Raw genomic sequence first — 19874 nt, 5'->3', positions numbered from 1 at the left:
AGTCAAAGACTGGCGCCACCAAGAGCCACCCTTGATCTGGCTCTTACCTAGAGGCTATGTGACCTCCAACTACCCAATCCTGGGAAAAGAGAAAGGACTCGCACCTATCACAACCCATCAGTCACTCATTATGTCATTCAATCGCTTGGGCAGGGCACATGAGCCTTCCTTAAAGGTCATGGGAAACCAAGTCTGTCTTCTGGAAGAAGATGCTTCAACCTTTCCCCAGGATATGGATGAGAGGGGAGAGGGGGACAGAGGGAAGGAGGGAGGGAAAGAAAAGAGGGAGGGAGGGAGGGAGGGAGGGAGGGAGGAAGTTTATGTCCCTTGGCATGGTGTGAAACGCTCCTGGTGAAAATCAACAGGTGCAGCTAAGAGGCAAGCATCAGATCAGTACACACCCAGCAAAGTGTTGTCCCCACCCCCCTCTCTCATAAATAACTTCAGCTGTGTATGCCCTCTACCTTGAAGAACAACATCAATCTCCACCTGATACATATGACAGGCAGAGCTCAAGGGCTCTGTCCACCACCACTCTGAAAGTCTGTGTAAGCATCCTAGAAGGATGGGTACCACTGTTTCCTTCTGTCTTCTAGACTGGGAAAGTAGAGCAGCACGGTAAGGACACAGCTTATCAGCAGGCTGCTACATCAATAGCTCTAGGCTCCCATTCTATACCCCTGATTGAACCAAGTCCACCAGGCAAGACTGGGTGGGGGTAGGGGGTAAGGGGAGGGGACACACAAGGGGGAGGGGGTAAGGGGAGGGGACACACAGGAGGGGGGGTAAGGGGAGGGGACACACAGGAGGGGGGGTAAGGGGAGGGGACACACACAGGTGGGGGGGGTAAGGGGAGGGGAAACACACAGGTGGGGGGTAAGGGGAGGGGACACAAACAGGCAGGGAGGGTAAGGGGAAGGAACACACACAGGCGGGGGGGGGGGGGTAAGAGGAGGAGACACACACAGGCAGGGGGTTAAGGGGAAGGGACACACAGGCGGGGGGGGGGGGTAAGGGGAAGGGACACACACAGGCGGGGGGGGGGGTAAGGGGAGGGGACACATACAGGCGGGGGGGGGTAAGGGGAGGGGACACACACAGGTGGGGGGTAAGGGGAGGGGACACACACAGGTGGAGGGGTAAGGGGAGGGGACACAACAGGTGGGGGGTAAGGGGAGGGGACACACACAGGTGGGGGGTAAGGGGAGGGGACACACACAGGTGGGGGGTAAGGGGAGGGGACACAACAGGTGGAGGGGTAAGGGGAGGGGACACACACAGGTGGAGGGGTAAGGGGAGGGGACACACACAGGTGGAGGGGTAAGGGGAGGGGACACACACAGGTGGGGGGTAAGGGGAGGGGACACAACAGGTGGAGGGGTAAGGGGAGGGGACACACACAGGTGGAGGGGTAAGGGGAGGGGACACACACAGGTGGAGGGGTAAGGGGAGGGGACACACACAGGTGGGGGGGGTAAGGGGGAACACACAGGTGGGAGGTAAGGGGAGGGGACACACACAGGTGGGAGGTAAGGGGAGGGGACACACACAGGTGGGGGGGTAAGGGGAGGGGACACACACAGGTGGGGGGTAAGGGGAGGGGACACAACAGGTGGAGGGGTAAGGGGAGGGGACACACACAGGTGGAGGGGTAAGGGGAGGGGACACACACAGGTGGAGGGGTAAGGGGAGGGGACACACACAGGTGGGGGGGGTAAGGGGGAACACACAGGTGGGAGGTAAGGGGAGGGGACACACACAGGTGGGGGGGTAAGGGGAGGGGACACACACAGGTGGGGGGTAAGGGGAGGGGACACAACAGGTGGAGGGGTAAGGGGAGGGGACACACACAGGTGGAGGGGTAAGGGGAGGGGACACACACAGGTGGGGGGGGTAAGGGGGAACACACAGGTGGGAGGTAAGGGGAGGGGACACACACAGGTGGGGGGGTAAGGGGAGGGGACACACACAGGTGGGGGGTAAGGGGAGGGGACACACACAGGTGGAGGGGTAAGGGGAGGGGACACACACAGGTGGGGGGGGGTAAGCGGAGGGGACACACACAGGTGGGGGGTAAGGGGAGGGGACACAACAGGTGGAGGGGTAAGGGGAGGGGACACACACAGGTGGGGGGGGTAAGGGGAGGGGACACACACAGGTGGGGGGTAAGGGGAGGGGACACACACAGGTGGGGGGTAAGGGGAGGGGACACACACAGGTGGAGGGGTAAGGGGAGGGGACACACACAGGTGGGGGGTAAGGGGAGGGGACACACACAGGTGGGGGGTAAGGGGAGGGGACACACACAGGTGGAGGGGTAAGGGGAGGGGACACACACAGGTGGAGGGGTAAGGGGAGGGGACACACACAGGTGGGGGGGGTAAGGGGGAACACACAGGTGGGAGGTAAGGGGAGGGGACACACACAGGTGGGGGGGTAAGGGGAGGGGACACACACAGGTGGGGGGTAAGGGGAGGGGACACACACAAGTGGGGGGGTAAGGGGGAATACACATAGGTGGGGGGTAAGGGGAGGGGACACACACAGGTGGAGGGGTAAGGGGAGGGGACACACACAGGTGGGGGGGTAAGGGGAGGGGACACACACAGGTGGGGGGTAAGGGGAGAACACACAGAGGCTGAAACAGTCCCACAAGCCAAGGCCCACAGACCAAACGATACCACCTTCCTAGCTGTGAGCGAAAATGAACAGCTCCAGTTGCCGACCAGGCAGGTGGTGGCTCTGCGCCTGGGCTAAAGCCCTGCAATTGCTTCTCATCAAGAATCTAGGTGTGCTCAAGCCACGTGAAGTTGTAAAGGAGTGCGTATTCAAAAGCCCAGACTGGGACACAACGCTGGCAATCGTCCTACCATGCTGGCTGGCACAACGGGATAGCGGGGGCTGCTTCCTTGTCTCAGCCACTGGGAGCCAAGGTCACTGCAGTGCCATAGAGCAAGGCCAGCCTCGGTTCCATCTGACCCAGCCTGGAAGTACGCAAGAGTCCTTTTTGGCCTGGGTTGCCCTGAAACTCAGACAGAGGAACCCAGCAACCAACTGCAGGAGTGCCTGCCTAGAAAGACTGAACATTTATTTTCGGAGAAAAACAACCTGTTTGACCATGACCTGAACTCCAGTTTTAATCAAAAGGTAAATTGTCTTCACTTCAAGGTCCCACTAGAAACAGGTTTCTCATCCTGTGCTCTCCTAAAGGCCTACTTTGTGCTGCTGACCCCAGAACACCAGCCAACCCAGAGCCACTTTAGGGCCACACTCTATACAGTCCCCAACTCTTGGCCCAGGGTCACATCTCACTAGCTCCTTCAGCAACACAACCCCTACTCCCAACACAGACCAGGAACTCATCAGTCACCCCACTCCCACACCACAGAGCCCGGTCACTATGCAGTGAGTCCCTGCTCCCCAGATCCTGGGTCTAAGGATGACATGTCCCCCCCACCTGCCTACACCATCACCAGCCTCCAGTCCTGGAGTCCCACAGCAGCCTCCTGAAAGCTCTTATTCCTCTGATGACAATGCTCCAAACGCTTTAAGGTTCCCCATTATCCACCCATCACTCAACTCCCTCCAATACACTAGGATCTCACGCCCACCTTCCACTCCATCTGAGCAGGCTGCCACCTGCCCCCACCTCCTAAGGTGCTGTCTACACCACTTTGAATTAAACACTGGTGGCAAATTAAAGCTCCTTCGGCTATTCAGCAGCCCAAAGATTGGTCCTCCACAGGCCAAGCTTGCATAAGTGTGTGTGTGTGTGTGTGTGTGTGTGTGTGTGTGTGTGTGTGTGTGTATGTGTGTATGCGTATGTGTATACATGTTTGTGTGTACATGTGTGTTTGGGTTTTCTTTTTTGTTTGTGTTTGTTTTTAAGCTCAGATCCCGTAATTCGATGCTGAACACAAATGTCCTATTCCTGTTTGACAGTATCTTAAAGTGAAGGGACCAGATGTGCTCCAGAGATGGGGATGTTTATATTTGGGAATATCTGCATATACTCTGCCAGCTGAGTAGCCCTAATCTGAAAACTAAAGTCAGAGACTTTCAGAGCACTGGGAGAATGGATACAAGTTCTGGACTCTGTGTAACATTTCAGATTTCAAGCTGAGGCTGCCCCACTGTACTTGATTTTTTTTCCCAACAAGACAATAAATTTTGGGGGTAAAAGGGGGAGAAAGGGTTTTGTACCCTCCTCCTCACATCTACGCTCTACGGACTACCTTGTCCCAGGTGAGGACGTGGTCTTGAACCATGCTTCCAAACCACCGCCCCGAGACCTAGACATCATAGAGGTTTCTAATTATTATTGTACGTGCGCCGGCGTCGTCTGCACGCGCACCCATATGCCTTGCGCATGCAGCATCCATGGAAGCTAGAAGGCATGCCAGCCCACTATAGCTACCTACAGAAGGCTGTAAGCTGTCGTGTGGGTGCTGGGAATTGAACCTGGGTTCTATTCTACTGCTCTAAACTGCTAAGCCATCTTCTCCAGCCTCCACGTCTCAGATATAAGCTAAAACAATAGAAATGGCAAGGCTCCCCAAGCTCCCCCACCCCCTGCAAACACCACCACCACCACCACCACCCCCAACCCCAACCCCCCCCCAACCACCACTTTCCCAGGGGCTGCTGTGAGGACTAGAAGACAGGCATCCCCAGGACCCCACAGCGATGTGGGAGGAGAAAAATCCAAGCGTTCATTTGCTGGATGCCTTTTCCTGTCTGTTTCTGCTGGACATCCCAGAAATATTATTGCTAATTCCCTTGGCATGTCTATCAGAGTGGCACCACTCCAACTCACAGATGGGTATGAGGGTCCATATCTCGCTCTCTAACACGCCTCCAGGCACTTGAGGAGACCTGGTTTCCCTAACGGCAAGCAGGTGGATGAGCTCATGACCGCTCAGCTAAGCTCAGCGGTGATTTTCAGAAAATGCTTTTTATATAAGTCACACCTGAAAATAAGCATACTAGGTTCAGCGTTTCAGTTTACATTTTCTACAAGAAGCAGATCGTCTTGAATGTCCCCTCAGGAGCATCAGGCCTTTCGCAATGATTTCTTGGATATTAAGTTCGAGTCTCCTTAAAGCATCCTGGACAAGTAAACTTGTTCCAGAGGCTGTAGAAGAAGCAGATTTCACTTCCCCAATGGCACTGTGATAAACTCCGGCAGGCCTTGCCAGGTTTTGCTGGTCTCATCAAGAAAACGAGGCAAGAAACAGAAGCAAACTCCTGCCCACATGAGTCTGCAGGGGTCCAAACACACCTCCCTAGGAACCCAGCTCTCTCTGAAGGCCGAGCAAACCTAACGACACCTCTAGGCCCCATGGTCACTCCTGAAGAAGAGATACAATCAGCAGCCGTGAGGGGAACAGGAGCCACGAGATCTCAGGCTCCACCAGGGACGGACACACAGCCACATCCAACCCGAGAACGGCAATCTTCAGCCAGGTAGCTGGCTCCCCGAAGGTCCAACACACACTACAAACAAAGGAACTCAACTGGTAATGGCAAATTATTCATCCACAAGAAGTTTAAGGAGCATGGTCAGCAGCCTTAGGGATACAAAACTAGGCTTGCAAACAGCCTTTCTGGTTCTAATTTTTTTGCTTACTTCCAGGAAGAAAAGGCCTAACCAATGGTTTAAAAGATCATTTCATCGCTCCTAAGTTCTATGTAGTAGTATGATAACATGTTTTTGAGGGGGTAAAGCTACTATGGCAAGGATAAGATAAAAAGACTTTCGCTGTAAATGAACAGTGCATGCACAGCAGTGAATGGGCAGTGAAGGTGAAGTTGGTGCCTTTAAGAAGTCTGCCATTTTCTGAGCTCCTCTTACCCACCAAGCATTGGGCTAAGTCCTGGTATTCATTTATTTTCTTTTTCTTTCTTTCTTTCTTTCTTTCTTTCTTTCTCAAGACAGAGTTTCTCTGTGTAGCCTTGGCTGTCCTGGATTCACTTTGTAGAACAGACTGGCCTCGAACTCACAGCGATCCACCTGCCTCTGCCTCCCGACGGCTGGGATTAAAGGCATGCACCACCACGCCTGGCATAAATCCTAGTATTCAAAAGTAGTAAAGAAACCCATCCCCTCCCCGATGATGGGGAAGAAAAGGTTCCATGCATCATGAGCAAGAAGTCTGAGACTCCTACATGCAAGATCAACTGCTGGCTGCTTCTTACAGGAGTATCATCACTTGGCTGCCCCACTCACAGGGGCACGCACATGGACGATTCTTACACACCTTAGCAAAGTACACTTTTTACATTTACTATATGTTGCACTCTACTCCAATTCAGGGCAGTCAAAATAGAGTGTGTTATATGCCTGGCAACATTAGGGTGTACTTGAGAAACAGCTAGTGGAGCTGCCTGAGATGTTTGGGAGGAGAACATGCTGAAGTCCTCTCTCAGCCCAGCAAACGATTTCCAAGTTAAGATTAAATAGCAAAAAGCAACCATGGAGGAGCATGCCCACCACATACAGTGTCACTGAGGAAATGTAAGAGTAGACTCCGCAATTATCAATAAGAGCTGAAGACCAACAGAAAAAAAAATCTAATTGCAACGAGTGATGGCTGAACATCATTGTGGGTGAACATCTTGAGTGCATGAAGTAGCCCAAGGGGACATACATAAGAGCCGGAATTTGAAGTATCGTTACGTATTTAAGCAGAACAATAAAAGACAGAGCTTGCTATATACGAATACACCATTCAAAATGAATTGGTAGTCTTGCTTAAAATAGTTTAATTACATTTATTTGGGAGGGGGCGTGCAAGTGCCACGGAACACATACCGAGGTCACATGACAACCTGCAGGGCTCAGCTCTATCTTACTGTGCTGAGTTCTGCGCTCTAAACTGGCAGCAAGTACCTTTACAGACTGATCCATCTTGCTGGTCCCAGCAGTACTTTTTTTGTTTTGTTTTGGGTTTTGTAGGGTTTTGTTTGTTTGTTTGTTTGTTTTTTGTTTTTTAATCTCAAAAGAAGTATTTTAAAACTTTACACATACAAAAGTTCCATGGCATGGCCTCACTCACTGAACAGTAGAGCAAGCTGTACCCTAAACCACGGCCCGGGATCTCTAAAGAAACCCAAATTACCCTCCTATTTCTTGCAATCATTTCCCAAGCACCATAAGAGCAAAGCAAAACCTGAGGGATTCGAGGGGACTGGTTCTCATCCTCCTCGGCCAGGGAGGTGGCTGAATTTCTCATGTGGCCACTAGATGGCAACAGCGCATTGGTGAGGTGGACAAAGTTGAGCACTGGACACATCTTAAGACCCTGGTCGAGGCTAACAAAAGAAAAGGATTAAGGGAGAGCTATGACAAACGTAAAATGGAAGGTGAGCTGAGTATCGCTGTAGAAGGGTTTAACACTGGTTTTGATTTTCTGGAGACAGCGTCTCGTTACGTAGCATTGGCTGGCCCAGAACTCTATGTAGACCAGGCTGGCCTCTGCCTCCCAACTAAGTACTAGTATTTATTTTTAGGCCCGTGCCACCATGCCTGGATGGGTTGTTTGTTGTTGTTGGGTTTTTTGTTTTGGTTTGGTTTGGGGGTTTTTTTGGGGGGGGGGTGTATTTACTTGTTGGGAGTTGGGGGTGAGTGCTTCAGAGGCCCAGGGATCAGGCTTGATGACAATCACTTTTCACCCGCGCCATCTCACCAACCTGACTCAACTATTTTATAAGCAGAACTCAACCTTACGAAGCACCTTAGCAAAGAAAACAAAAAAACGAAACAAAACAAAACAAAAACTCTACTACATAACGCGTAGTTACTACACACCAACGAAGGCTGGAAAATAGGGAGTGTTGCCCCACACCAACAGTGCTATGAAGAAACTCTCTGCTTGGGGATAGTGCATCTACAAAACAGAAGCGGCTCAGGCCCTTAGTAGCTGGGTTCATCTGTAAGCACTTGACAAGAGTATTAACTCATTTAACTTGATGAATAAACATACAAGACTAGTAAAAATCACCTTTTCACAGATGAGGAAACAAAACCACAGGCAGACTACCGTAACTGAGCCTCTGAAGACTGACAACTGAAGCCAGCACCCCACCCCACCCCACCCTCAGTCATTGTAGGAGCCCAGTAGTGTTTGAGCTTAAAGGGAGCAGTAAGGGGAAGGCCAGAGCTATGCAGTTAGGGAGACAGTACATAAGCCTCACATGAAGAAGGGAGCAGTTAGAAAATTAAGGATGGCATCCCTTCCATACTAAAATCATAGACCGTCCTGAGGGCTGGAAGGAGTTGACTGACATCAACATCAATTGGGCCTTGGTCCAAATTTATAGCACTAACACCCAAAACTGAAACCCTGCCCCTGCAAAAAAAAAAAAAAAAAAAAAGTAATAAAAATTAAATACCACATTTCCTCCCCAAATTTTCCTGAATTTTCTAAATGTGTTAGAAAATAATTATATTTTGCTGCTTAGTGAGACAAGGAGAAACTTCTTTTGCAATCATTTTGAGTCACCATGTGTTTATTAAACCTCAGAAAAGTTAGATGCCGTGTTTTTAATCAAAGAACTGATGCCCGGCTAAAAACAATCTAAACCCAGGTGACCTTCCAGTGTTCCGGAGCAGCACTTTCCAAGGTCCAGTGTGGGGAGGGGGCAAAAGATGCAGCCACAGATGCAGAGCAAAAGCCTGGGTAAGGGGGTACCACAGCTCGCTCACACAAAAGCCTGGGCAGTGTTGGGGAATTCAGGGGATGGCTCTGGAGACTCACAACAAAGTCTTGCAAACAAGACTGTATGCAATAGACTCAACTGTGACACACAGTGAGGACCTAGGGTTGACGAGTACACCAAGCCCAGGAATCATCATGGTGCTTAGAACCAGCTCAAAGGCCAGCTGAGTGTGTCTCTAAGGGCTGAGATGCAGGTCTGGACTGGATGGGGGGGGGGGGATGCGGGGGTGGAGCCAGAGATGGGCAAATCTGCCTGATTTCAAGTGACTCAGTGAGGCTGAGAGGAAACACTCAATTAACCAGTCTCTTCAGAAAAGGGCAGACTGCAGAGCTGAGGTTAACTAGGACTTCCATCCAGAGCCAATCCTGGTGTCTGAAAAAGCTCACTGCCGAGCACATGAGAAGAAAGGGTGAGGATACAGCCTCCAGCTGAGAAGGGCCACTTAACAAAGTAAGTCCCTGTGATTCAGATCTCCTACGCTGTGGCTCAACAGACACCGTGAAGCCATTAACTCCCAAAAGTGGACAACAGAAGCATCAACAGGGCTTTCCCTGTGTCTGGGAGACCGTCAGCACAATGACACCCAGAGAAAACAAGAAGAGAGAATAAACACCATAGACACAGGCAAACATGGGCACAGCTGGTGAGGCCTTCACTATCTAAAATATGGACAGCTAGCTCCTCAGGGTGCTCCCGTCAAACTTCTGCTCAACCGGATGGATTCTGGAATTTCTACAGATGCTTCTTATTTTTTTTTTCTCACCTAGTTACTAAATGATTCAAGGTTACTAAAATAATTCAAATTAGGAGAAATGGTCCTGTATATTAACTCATTGCTACCTAGTTACCATCAGGTTCCTGTGCCTTAAAGTGACTGAAATTGGTTATTGTCTTGTTTACTCAATCAGAAGAAACACTCCCAATAATCAATTTATAGACAAGTAAAAGCAGGCATGCGAACTACCGCAGGGACTTCCAAGTTCTGGTCTATAAAACAGTTATGTTTTAATACCATAAAGCATGTGTTAGTCACGTGACGATTAATTTTTAAAGATGACAACCCCAAAGCCAGCTTAAAGAAAAGTGCCATGTTTAAAGAGAAACTGGCAAGTTTAAGGCAGAGAGAAGACCAAGAACCACGCACCTCAGTCAGTCGGTGCAGACGGAGGCGTGCACCCATCACATCTGGAAAGCGTGCAAATCTGGATGCACACGCACGATCACAGCTCGTACTGTGTCACCTCTTGCAGTGAGGTGTGGCGTTAAAAAAATACAACCAGGGATTTTCTGCACTAACGATAAACTACTTCCTAAACCGCTACGAGAAAATGTCTAGCCAAGTGTGGCGGCACAGGCCTCCAACACCGGAGGCAGGGGCACAGTGAGCTCAAGCCCAGTGTGAGCTACACAACAAGACCATCTCTAGAAAAACAAAACCAAGAAAACAAACTCTGGTTCTCTCAAAGGTCCTTTTGCGCCATTCCATCGCAAAGTAAACAAATTGCTCGACTGGCATTCTCTTTGTAAAAACGCCACTTCCAACATGGCCACACTCTCCTCCGAGTGGGAAACTGCGTCAAGCCTATCAGGAAGCGGAGGAGGGATGTCGCTGAGCTGCAAGAACATTGCCATACCAGCAGTCATCAAGTTGAGGATAAATAGAAAACAGAGCAGCAAGCAGGGCGTAGGGGAGCATACCTTTAATCCCAGCACTTAGGAGGCAGAGGCAGGCGGATCTCTGAAGAGTCCAGGACAGGCTGGTTTGCAAAACTGAGTCCAGGACAGCCAGGGCTACACGTTACACAGAGGAACCCTGTCTAAAAATAAAAATCAAACAGCAGCATCGCTGTCCTGTGGAAGTTACTGGAACCCCAGCTGTTCATCCCTCAACGAAAAAAGACGCCACTCTTCTGTGAGTTTACAAATCCTTACAGACGGGGAACTAAGAGAGAGAAAAATTAAAGCCTTGCTCACTAGCTTCTTAGCTCTTTAAACAAGCATGGCAACAAGGCTACAGTTCAACTCACACTCCTAAAAATCAATGGCGAGGCTCATTATGGTATCAAGTATTTCTAACTTAGGAAAGGCATGAAGCCTTGTGGAGTGCTCAGTGTGGAAAAGGTGGATGAGTTCTCAGCTCAAGCAGAGACAGACCAACCTCGGGACTCCGAAATCCACTGTGCTAATAAAGCGGAACTGAAACTGGCACCGAGGAAAAGGGAATCTGCAGAAATGTAAACTAAGACAACCACCGACTGAAAACACACAACAGCATCCATCGTCAAGAAGCCAAAGTCACCAAACCAAAGCTATTAATATTTGCAGTTAAATAATTCCAAACAACTTAAAACAAAAGAAACCGACTCCATCGTGTCGAGGGAATATGCATCTGTTGAGATAATGGACTAATTTGTCTTTAAGGCTCCTTTGTGTACTAACCATTTTATACAAACCCATGTCCTCTTCTCTGAACAAATCAGACCCACGGGTGAGGGGATTGAGACAGCCATGTGTGTACGTATTTTAATCTTTAATCTTTACAAATATTGGACAACAGCTATGTTCTCCTTAATGTCCACAGCGCTCAGTGTCACGAAAGACTAGGGCTGCATCCATCCCAAATGGCACATCTTTTAGGGAACTGGCAAACTTCCTCTTGCTGACCTGTGAGCGCACCACCACACTGTGCAGGCTGTTGCCTTTCTAGTGCATTTCCCTCAGACATCTCGGACGGAGGAGGCAAGCGCTGTAGCCACAGCATGTGTGTAAGCATTACATACTTAGCACAACTGAAAAAGAGCTCATTTCTGGCGCTGGGATAGCACCTGTCATACACTGGCTAAGAAAAGCAGTTTAAAGCAAGCTGGCCTCCGGGCACAAATTCCTCTTCCATGAACTAGAGGTGAGTTTTAAATGAGTTTTGAAAACAAATCGGAGAAAATCACAACCCAGAGAAAAACCGGTCTTGTATGCTTCATGATTAAAAAAAAAAACAAAAGTCTTTTAAGGTATAATTGCCTCTCCATCTCTTTCTTACCCCTCATACTTAAAAACAAAAACAAGAACATAAAAAAAAAACAACCCAGTCCATTCATTTTTCAATTACAAAAGATCTGAAATGCTCAACACTTCCTAATGATTATCTCAAAACTGTGTAAGTAATGTATGCACGGAGAACCCCTCTGACACTGGTCCCACCTTTCTTGAAATCTGAATCATGCCAGGCAACATTTATGAATATACCTGTGGCTAACTTTTATTTTAAGACAAGATCACACTGTGTTACACCGGTGATCCTCCTGCCTCCAACTCCTGAATGCTAGGGTTACAGGTGCATGATTGCACCCAGCATGACACTACACGCACAGTTTTAACCACAGCTGTCACACCAGCGCTACAAAGACACCTGATTAGATGGACAGATACCCGTATGCCACGCTTTAATAGTAAAATTCCAACATGAGGGGGCCTGTGGTAGGGTAAGAACAGTGTGGTGCTGGCTGCCCAGCAGACCAGCCAAGCCTACAACAATGTTTTTAAAAGCCCTTTAAAATTCGTCCCAACATGGATTTGAACACTGTGTGCTTCATGCTAGGGCCATGGGGGGGGGGGGGGGGCGGAGGACAGGCAGTGCCAGGCTGGGGGAGGGGGGCGGATTTTTCAAAGAACTTCTTTTCATGCAAATACATGGAAAGTGCCCCAAAGGCAATAGCAAAGAAAGTCCTTTTTCTGTTGGAGAATGTAATGGGCAGCTTCCATACAGTAGGTGCCCACTAACTGCTACTGGAGTGCATCCATACAGTAGGTGCCCACTAACTGCTACTGGAGTGCATTCTTCCAATGAAACCAGATTAAAAGGAAAACAAAAGTACCTTGAGGCTTAGGAAGGAAGGAAGGAAGGAAGGAAGGACGGACAAATGGACAAGGGGTAAAGATGGTACAGTTGATGCTCATTATTAACCTCCTTACAAAAACAAGAGCAGGAAATATTTTCACCAATAAAAACCTTGAGACAGAGCTGGGCGTGGTGTCTGACATCTATATTACCAGCACTGGAGAGGCAGAAGCAGGCGGATCTCTGTGAGTTCAAGGCCAGCCTGGTCTACAAAGTGAGTCTAGGACAGCCAAGGATAACACAGAGAAACCTTGTCTCAAACAAAACAACAACAAAAAACCAAAAACAAACAAAACACACACACACACAAACCAAAACCAAAAACAAAACAAAACAAAATCCTTGATACAAAAACCAGAACCCAACATAAATGTTACTTTCTAGGTCTGTTCCTATGGAAAGGGCGAAGTACGTTTAGGTAAAGGCGCAATAGTTTGAAAACAAATCCACTTGACTGCATTCTTAAAATATCGAAGATTGTTAAAAGCTTATAGGCTCCTAAACAACTGTAACCAAATAACATCCACCTACTCAGATTCTGGAGTCTTTAAGAAATAAAAATTTTAAATTAAAAAAAAAAAAAGCACCACTGTCCTAACATGAGCAGTTCCTCATCTGCCATCACTCTCAGGTGTAATCAACACAGGAGAGAACTTCCTTTCCTCCTCTAAAGAAACCATTATTTCCTTGTTAGAAAGCTATAAGCAGGCCCCTTGCCAGGGTTCCTAAACCCTACAGACTTTCATTTTCAGGTTCAAGTTTGAGGATTTTTTACTGTCAAAAAAAAAAAAATCACACTTTTGTTAGCATTTGTGTGTTGTTGCTTTAAATCCAGTCCCTCAATTACCAGGCTAAGTGAGACCAGGGTTCTTTTTTCTCTGCTTGTCTGCTCCAATCCCTGCTGTTACAGCTTCAATTATCAATTTGTTGTATTGCAGTAATTCATGAATCTTAAAAGCTCATGAATATAGGGGGAAAAAAGAGCTTCACCAACCTGCATTAATGTTTAGGCAAATCTTACGGCTTAGGTGGCACAATGTATTATTCTCAATCTTCACAAATTTATCAACAACAAAAAGCAAAGCAAAACAAAACAAAAAGACAGCTTCCGATGTCACTCAGATACCCTGAGAGTCACTGTTTTCAGGCATACAAGTCAATGCTTTTTAAAATAGTAAAGAGTTGTACAACCATCACCACAAACTAAGACTAGAACATTTTTATCAACCCCTGCCCTCCCAAAAATCCTGTACCCCTTAACCATCACGCCCCAACCTGTCTTCCTCTAGCACCTGGAGAGCAATTTGTCTTTCTCTATGGATTGGCTAAACATTTCACCTACATGGAATCATACAAGATGTGGCGTTTTATAACTTACTTTCTCTATCTGTAGTAGTTAAAGGCCCCGCTATTCAACCCCAGCGTGTTTCTTTTCTCATCTTTTTGATAATCCAAACATAGGACCTTTTAAACTTCTCAAGTCTTGAACCCCCCCCCCCACCCAGCCTACTTCTCCATAAAGAAAAGTTGACTTGGTAGTTCCCTGCAGAAAAACCTAAACTATAATTTACTAGTTAGGGCTTCTCAAAAGTTCTTACTCTGGCCTCTCCTGGTAGGTAATAAAGCACTAACTTCTTTAAACAGCAGCATTCCACATACCTCTATCCCTCTGCCTATAGGATGTCCTCGTGCCCTCAGGAGGGAGGGAGGGAGGGAGGGAGAGAGAGAGAGAGAGAGAGAGAGAGAGAGAGAGAGAGAGAGAGAGAGAGAGAGAGAGAGAGAACGAGAGAACTATATCCTTTTTAGGAGCCGACCACAACAACTCTATAAAGTGCATGCTGATTCTTCTCAAAACAGAAAACAGCCCCTCTTGTAGGTCTGCTCAGTCTCCTGCTACAAAGCAAACATGTCTGCAGGGCTGCCTTTGCTCCAAGAACCTTCCACCATCCCAAGTGAAAGATCAAAACACTGCACCCACAGCTGTCACACTCTAAAGAACCACCAATCCTTACCCCTAATACCAGCAAGTGGACCTGCCCAGCTCACCGCCTCTGCGGACACAGAGGGGCTTACCCCTGAGTTAGGCGGTCTAGCTAGCACCTTTCAGGCTAAAACTCAACCCCTTAAACTGTTAAGAGGAAGGAAGGGCAAATACCGACTGAGTCCGGACTTGGGCAGACCCTAACCAGGATCCCGGGGAGCTAGAACCCGACCGTCTTAAGGAACTGACCCTCATTTAAAAAAAAAAAAAGCCTCAAGGAAGAGCCTGGTCATCACGGGATTTAAAATAATACGTAATGAAGGACCCTTCTCCTGCGGCCCTCCTTCTGGAGGGAAAAGAATATTCTTAATGAAGACCCAGCCCCATCCAGTCTCAGATGCCTGTGTCCGGAGGCCCCAAGAAGCAAGGCCATGGCTGCCACTTTGCATTTCAGAACGTCTGCAATTGAATAACAAAAGTAGAGAAAGTACACAGTACAACAGGATTCGACAGTCAAACGGTCTGTTCCTAGTGATTCCTAAGCCATATTTAGTCCTTAAAGGCTAGAAATCCTCCCTGCCCCCAAACACCAACTAACCGCCTAAGTAGAAGGTCTTTCGCCCAATCCAGTGTGCTCAAAGTTTGGAAAACAAAGGACAGGAGAGCCCAGATTTGTGGAGTTGGCCCCCGTCTGCGCCTTACTCTAGGCAGTAAACAGCTATAGTTCTTTAAAGATCTGGGGATACTCCATCGCAGACGTTTCTTAAAAGAGGCTCAAGGGTTTGTTTATAGAAACAGTCTTTGTGAGCTACCCTAGTGGTGGGGCCGCTCGCCCCGCGCAGCCTCCATCGTCTCCCCCCTCTCTAACTCAAGGCTGGGTCGTGATTTCTCGAAGTTAATGGGCACCACCTGCATACATTCCGCCAAACATTACTCATCTGCACGCCCTCACTTCCCCAGCCCAAACTCGAAGACTGCATATAAACTTTTAATCGTGTTCAAATTACTCTACCGTCTTAAAAGTACCAGTATGCCACACTGTGTTTCTCGAGAACAAAACCCCCTCCTCCTCCTCCTCCTCCTCCTGCCCCCATACACTGTGGAGAGTTCTCACTCCCAGAGACAACCCCCCCGCCCCCACCCACACACCTACTCCTACCCGACACCACCAAAACAAAAGCTATCAGATAGCAGGCGATAGCGGGCGAGGAGCGATACTGCTTATTAAGTATGTACAAAGGAAGTGCGGGGCGGGGGTTGGCAGTGCAACACAACTCTGGCCACAACAAAACCAAGGCCAGGGCTCCGCGCTCGCAAAACAAAACAACCACCCCTCCTCTACCACTCAACAGATACTGACGCAGCTCCAACCACCGCATGCGACACCTCTAGCCCAGGCCAGGAGTCCAGGTGTGTCCCCTCGTGGCCGTGTGGCTGTGGATGCACCTAAATCCGCGCTGAGAGCACGTGTGTGTGGAAAAGCACGTCGGCTTTGCACATGGGCTCATGTACCTACCACCTCTTAGACTCTTCTAAGAAGTGTCCAGGGCAGGATAGAAAATTAGAGTCTGCCCAAGGACCCTCTAAGCTGGGAATCCCATGCCCCCGCCGCCCGCCGTCCCGTCCCCCCGCCCCGGCCTCAGGAGTATGAAGAAGGTCCCAAGCTCAGACCTAAGGAAAATCCCGGAGCACACCTTGCACCCCAGGGCCACACCGGGCAGCCCCGAGTCACTAAGCTGTGGGGGAGGGGGGGGACGACTAGACGCCTACAGGCCCGAGAAACGAAAGGCCAAAACCCCAAAGGGCTTGATGGGCCAAACAAGTTGGGCGACAAGAGGCCGCGCCACGATGTTTGGAAACGTGTCCTGGGGCTGCGAGGCCTCCCTACCCCGCACCTCCCAGTCAAAGACAACTTGCGCCCCGCGGGGCAGGAGGCTCCCGCTCGCTGCCACGGTGCACTAGGTCTACCCCAGCAGGCACTCGCGGAAGCTCCAAAGGTGCTGTCAACATGGTGCGCTGCGCGGGATGGGCGCTGGGTGCGAAGCGGGCACGCCAAGATGGGGGGGAGCCGAGGGTACAGGGTCCTTGGGCCCACCCAGACGCCAACTTCTCCCATGAAGTGCCCACTCGTGGGCTTCCCCGAAGCGCTGGGGAGTAAACTCTGCCCACCCACCAGGCCGCGCGCAAGACAGCGCTCCCGGGACAGCGAAAGAGAAAGCCCCGAGGCCCTTCCCGCGCGCGGATGCATTGAACAAGAGCCGGTGGGGGATCTAGAGCCATGAACTAGGGCCCTGCTCCGCTCTGGCCTTCCGGGAGAGCCCCACCCTCTGCTCCCGAGCCCCGAAGTCCGACAGCTGCGCCCGTGGCAACTGGCTTTCCCCTAACAGGGCGCAGCCCCTCGGAGGAAAAGTTCCCGCAGTGGCCGCGGGCGGCGGGCAAATACTCACTTTCTCCACTCGTCGGCCAGAGCGAGAGCGCGGCGGAGAGAAACACGAGCCCCCACAACGAGGTCCGGGACCCTCCTCCGGAGCCAGACTTCATTCCTTTTATTTGGGACGAAATTCCCTTTTCTCAAAAAAGAAAAGAAAAAAAAAGGAAAAGAAAAAAATGAAAGAAAAGAAAAAGTCTCCAACTCAGTCCTCACTCTCGTCTTAAAAACAAGAGCGCAGGCGACGATCCTCGGAGGGCGGCGTGGACAGGGAGGGTGGCGTGGGGCGGCCCCTCAGCGCCGGCAGCAGCGGCCCACGGCGCGGCGGAGTCGGGAAGCCGGGGCGCGCCGGGGCGGGCTGTCGGCGTCGTCGGCCTCCATTTGCAAACCCAGAGATACAGAAGAGGGGGGAAAAACTGTACAGAAAGAGGAGCAAAGCCCAAATCGCCGCAGGCGAGGACAAACGCCCCCGGATCCCCGGAGGGAGCGACCGCTCGAGCCTCCGAGGCAGGAGAGCGCGACGCAGTTGGCGAGACTGGTCTGAAGTCCCGGGCGCGGGCGAGGCCGGCCAGGGGCAGAAATGCGGAGTGGAAATGAATGAGCGGCTCCCCCTCCTCCGGCTCCTCCTCCTCCTCTGGGCTCCGCTCGCCGCCGCCTCCTCCCTCAGCGCCGCCGCCGCCGCCGCGAGCTCCTTCCCAAATCCAGGACACACACAAAGCGGCCGCCGCGCAGCGCTCAGCGCTCCCGCCGCCCCGTGTCGGCCCCCACCCGCCGCCGACTCCGTGCGCGGGGGCTCCCGCTCGCTGAAGGTCAAAGCCGAGCACGCCGGGCGCCGTGGAGCTCTCGCCTTCACGGGAGAGGCGTGGAGGGTCCGGGGAGCGGGGCCGAGGGTCTGCGAGCGCCGGGCGCGCCGGGACAGGCTTGCTGACGGCTTCCCTGTCGCTCGCCTCTCTCGAGTTCGCCCGGTGCGCTCGCTCCTCCTCGGTTCCCCCCCTCCTTTTTTTTTTCCGCTCAGCGGAGTTAATGCTGGTAAACAAGAGCCTCAGCCTCACCGCGCCGCCGCCGCCACACACTGGGGGCTCGACGCGCGCGCTCTCGGGGCCGCGCACACGTGCCCGCGCGCACACTCCAAGCGGCCACAGCCGCAGTCCCGGCGCGCCGAGGGCTGGGCCCGGGCTTCGGCAGGCGCCAAGAGCCGGAGCTCGGGATCACAGGGACGTGCGGAGCGGAGCGCGGGCGTGGGGAGCCCGGCTGGGGAGGCACCGCCCCCCGCGCCTCCACCCGCGTCGGCCCCCGCGCGCTCACTGAGCCACGCGCGCGCGCGCCCACGCTTCCGCCCCCACCCCGCACTGCGCCGGCCGGCCCTGTAAGCACCCTCCCCTCCGGCAGGACTCCAAAAAACAATGCCCGGGGCGCCGGTGGGACTCCGTGGCTCCAGAGGCGGCGGCTGGGCGGGCGGGCTGCGGGTGCGGTGGGCGGGGAGTGCGGCCCCGGAGCTTCATTGAAAACAACAACAGCGCGGCTGGAGAGCGCGCCAGCCCGCTCCGCGAAAAAGCTTCATTGTTTCTTGCAGCTGTTGCAAAATAAATAAATAAGAGCGTGCATGCGGCATTTTTTTTTTTCGCAGCGTGGTGGAAAGCCCGGACGCGGCGGGAGGGGCACACCTAGGGAAAGGGGACCCCTGAAGACTGCTATGCCACTTTCCACGCCAGGCTTGGGCGCCCGTGGCGGCGCTCCCCGGGTGTTCCAGTGCTTGCATGCAGTCGAGGAGCGGACAGGGTGCGGTCCGCCTGGCTCTGTTCTCGGAGCACGGCGATTCCACCGCGGGCCCCGAGCCCAAGAATTGGGACCCAGACAGGCGGCCCCTCGTGCCCAGGGCGCGTCTCCGCCGCGGCCGCCAGAGGGCGCAGCGGCCACCCGAGAAGGCTGGCTCGGGGAATGTCGCCTCCCTCCCTCCGGGGGAGGAAATGTGGGGGCCCCGAGTCGGGGACCGACTCGGCTAGGTCTCGCTGGCCGGGCTTCCCATCTCCATCCCACTCCCGCCCTGAGGGCGCTCCACCGCATCGCGCTGTTCGGTGCACCACCACGTGGGCAGCTGCGGCTGCGGTGAGGGACCGCAGCGCGTGCCCGGCTGCGGGAACCCGGAGCTGGGGGGCGTGTCCGAGGGGTTCCCAGGGAAAGGATTGCAGGCGGGTCCCCTAACCCGGACCGCGCCGCCTGGCTAGGTTCCCAACCTGTGAGTGTGCTGCACTCACCCTGGATCTGTGGCCACTGCAGAAACCTACCCACACCTGCCTCAAACCGCCCCCCCCCTTCCCCGCCGCTTCCCTCTCGCTTCATTTGATCCATAAGTGACTAGAAACTAGCACCAGCTCAAGTCTCCTCGTTGGTTTTCTCGAATGTGCCAGAGGAGAGGTTTCCCCCAAGACCAGGCTTCCCCGGGACTGCCATCTAACGAACAAACACTGCGGAGGCCAGGCGGGGGCGGGAGAGCCAGCAATGGCTGGAGAAAGGAGTTTGAAATACGTGGACTTTTAAAAATAGTGATTGTATCACGTGTCGCCCTTAATGCGGTCGGGCTTCATGACTCAGGCTAATTGATATCCACGATAAATAAAAAGATGGCTCATAGGAGTTGTGAATGTCTGCATGAAATAGAAGTGTTTGTATCGTAAACAGTCGGACTGTCTGGTTGGTGGAGGGGACCAGTTCTGTAGCAAAGAAAGGTTCCTTTCATTGCTCGAAAAGTAAAAGATTTCGGCGTGATACTTAGGCATCCCATCTTTCCTAAGGGATTTTTATGAAACTCAGAGCCGAAAACAAATCAAAAGCTACCGTAAAGGAAACTA

The 19874-nt window shown here is 51.8% G+C and overlaps 1 protein-coding gene across 2 annotated transcripts in view; it reads right to left on the bottom strand.

The window, feature by feature from the left end:
* IGF1R (insulin like growth factor 1 receptor) overlaps nt 1-18082 on the bottom strand; it is a 290765-nt gene extending 272683 nt beyond the window's left edge. For both annotated transcript variants that reach the window (XM_084774155.1, XM_084774156.1), the window contains exon 1: nt 17045-18082. In XM_084774155.1, the coding sequence (XP_084630281.1) occupies nt 17045-17138 (94 nt within the window). In that variant the 5' untranslated portion in view covers nt 17139-18082. The remainder of the gene's footprint in view (nt 1-17044) is intronic.
* Between the last annotated feature and the right edge of the window lie 1792 nt (nt 18083-19874).

The sequence above is a fragment of the Acomys minous genome (genome assembly GCF_964271855.1).
Source record: "Acomys minous genome assembly, chromosome: 2".
In the NCBI taxonomy this organism is placed as follows: domain Eukaryota; kingdom Metazoa; phylum Chordata; class Mammalia; order Rodentia; family Muridae; genus Acomys; species Acomys minous.
Note: the sequence above shows the minus strand (reverse complement) of the source record. Positions and strands in the feature narration are given on the sequence as shown.